Consider the following 2,189-nt stretch of genomic DNA (forward strand, 5'->3'; position numbering starts at 1 on the left):
GTTCCGAGCAAGCATATCGCAATATGACCCAGAGATGCTCCTATTTCTTGACGAAACCGGATTTGTGAGTTCTTATGTTGTGATTAATGGTGTCCAATGTTGCTGCTGTTGAGATACTCGGATGACTATGATGATCAATAATACTATTATTATTATTATTATTATTATTATTATTATTATTATTATTATTATTCAGGACAGACGTTTAGTGAGGAGATGAGGATATGGGTTAAAAGGAACCCGCGCTTGCATCAAGAGATACGTGACGTGGGCTCCTCGTGTGTCAGCAATAGCTGTAATGGGTTCAAGCGACATCCGTTGTATCTCAACAATGAGAGGAAGTGTGAATGGAGACAAATTTATCCAGTTTTTACAAGACGACCTTGTACCTATGCTACAGCCTTTTGATGGAATGAACCTCAACTCCAGCGTAGTTATGGGTAGGTATGAAAGGAAAAGGCATCGAATTGCGGAAAGTGCGTGTTTATCACAACTTGGAATGTTAAAGTTGTTTGTAATCGTTTTCAGATAATGCTGCTATTCACCATGTTCCAAGGGTAAGGGATATTATTGAAGGTACCGGAGCACTGCTGATTTATTTACCACCCTACAGCCCTGACTACAATCCGCTAGAGGAACTCTTCAGCAAAGTAAAAGGCCACATAAGAAGAAATGACGTTGTTTTTCAAGCCACTGATAACCCAGAAGCCTTTATTGTTGAAAGCTTCCATCATGTGACAAGTCAGGATTGCAATAATTACTTCCAGCATGCTGAGTACATCTAACCTAATATACATGCACCTCTTTGTAACATGCACTCTTTTGTTGCTACTTTATCACCGTTTACTCGATGTTACATTTTACATTCTTCGATCCTTAAACAGAAAAAGAAAACCTAACAACTTCTAAGTGTCCATTTCTCGTAGGATTTTTTCCTTTTGTTGGCGGTATTCATCTTCAGTGAGGACGTTGTCAGCGAGTAGCTGTTTTAAGTCCTTAAGCTGGTTTATCAGCTGTCCCCGTTTTTCAACCTGAAAAAAAATAAGCAAAACAGACTTATTCAAATGTCGATTCCTGGTTTCTTTCTTTTTTGATAACGTAAAATACGTTTCTCTGCACTAACGTCATACGATGTGCTAGGCTGTAGTTGCTGATTCCGGGATCCCAAAGCCGTCATGGATGCGGCTACTGCTGCTGCCACGGTCTCAGCTATAGATGTTCCCCGGTCTGTTTTTTTCTGTGCTGGGGTGCCCTCTCTAAAATAGGGTACGTTTGGAGGTTCGTCCTCAGAATGGTGTGTGCCAATAACCTGTTTAAAAGAACCCTGTGAGCTCTAGTAGCATTTTGCGTGAGTCTTTATTTAATGGTTTACATGATAAAAGCCTTCTCTGATTCAAATTCACTGGGGAACGAGAGTAATCTATTTATACCAGCATATTTGCCCATGCACGAAGTTTATAATCAGGCCAACGTCCCGCATGTTTTTTTTGTAAAGCACTGAACTTTCCATCCACTTTGGATTTTTTGGTTCGTTTTTCTGAAACTTCATCCTCGTGTCCTTCATCTTCACTCGAAGAGGTCAGGCCTTTAAAAAAATTTTAACGACAAGTTTAATAAACGTGATATTGCACCTGGATACATGAGAGGTTAGTGAATTGTTAAAAGAGTTTCATTCTGCACTTACGCTTCTCTCGTTTCCTCTTATTGCTTTCTTTTTTCATTGACGAAGACATCTCAACGTGTGGGTCAACCCACAAGTTTATTTGGCCATCCACTTCCGTGTCATACGCAGACTGTAAAGTGCGGGCGTCGACTATGTGAAATTTTTTGTTTCCCCGGCCTTCAATGAAGTACCCGATTTGAAAAGATGTATTTTCAGCTGGTTGCATCAAATTCGAGTACTTTTGAAGCAAGTACTCCTTCAGTTCCTCGGCAAACGTAAATTTGGGAATATCCGTGAGCTCGAAATGCACAAATTTAGATTTCTTTTTCTTGTCCAAGATGCGAAGATGGACTTTGAATTTTTCTGTGCTTGTTTCCTGCTGCATCTCTTCCCGGTGTCTCAACAACAAATCTCAACAACATTGCATCCACGTGGGCCATTTATATAACGTCAGACAAAGGGTGAGAAAAAATAGAATTAATTCCCTAGATGATCACCCTTAATTAACAACCTATCACGCCCACCA

General features: G+C 40.1%; 1 protein-coding gene across 1 annotated transcript; it reads left to right on the top strand.

Moving 5' to 3' along the window:
* The first annotated feature begins 298 nt into the window (after positions 1–298).
* LOC137971810 (uncharacterized) lies at positions 299–785 on the top strand. The gene is made up of 2 exons (XM_068818571.1): positions 299–440; positions 529–785. The coding sequence occupies exons 1-2, from the start codon at positions 299–301 to the stop codon at positions 783–785; spliced, it is 399 nt and encodes a 132-aa protein (XP_068674672.1).
* Positions 786–2,189: the final 1,404 nt, after the last annotated feature.

Source organism: Montipora foliosa, chromosome 9 (assembly GCF_036669935.1).
Source record: "Montipora foliosa isolate CH-2021 chromosome 9, ASM3666993v2, whole genome shotgun sequence".
Lineage (NCBI taxonomy): Eukaryota > Metazoa > Cnidaria > Anthozoa > Scleractinia > Acroporidae > Montipora > Montipora foliosa.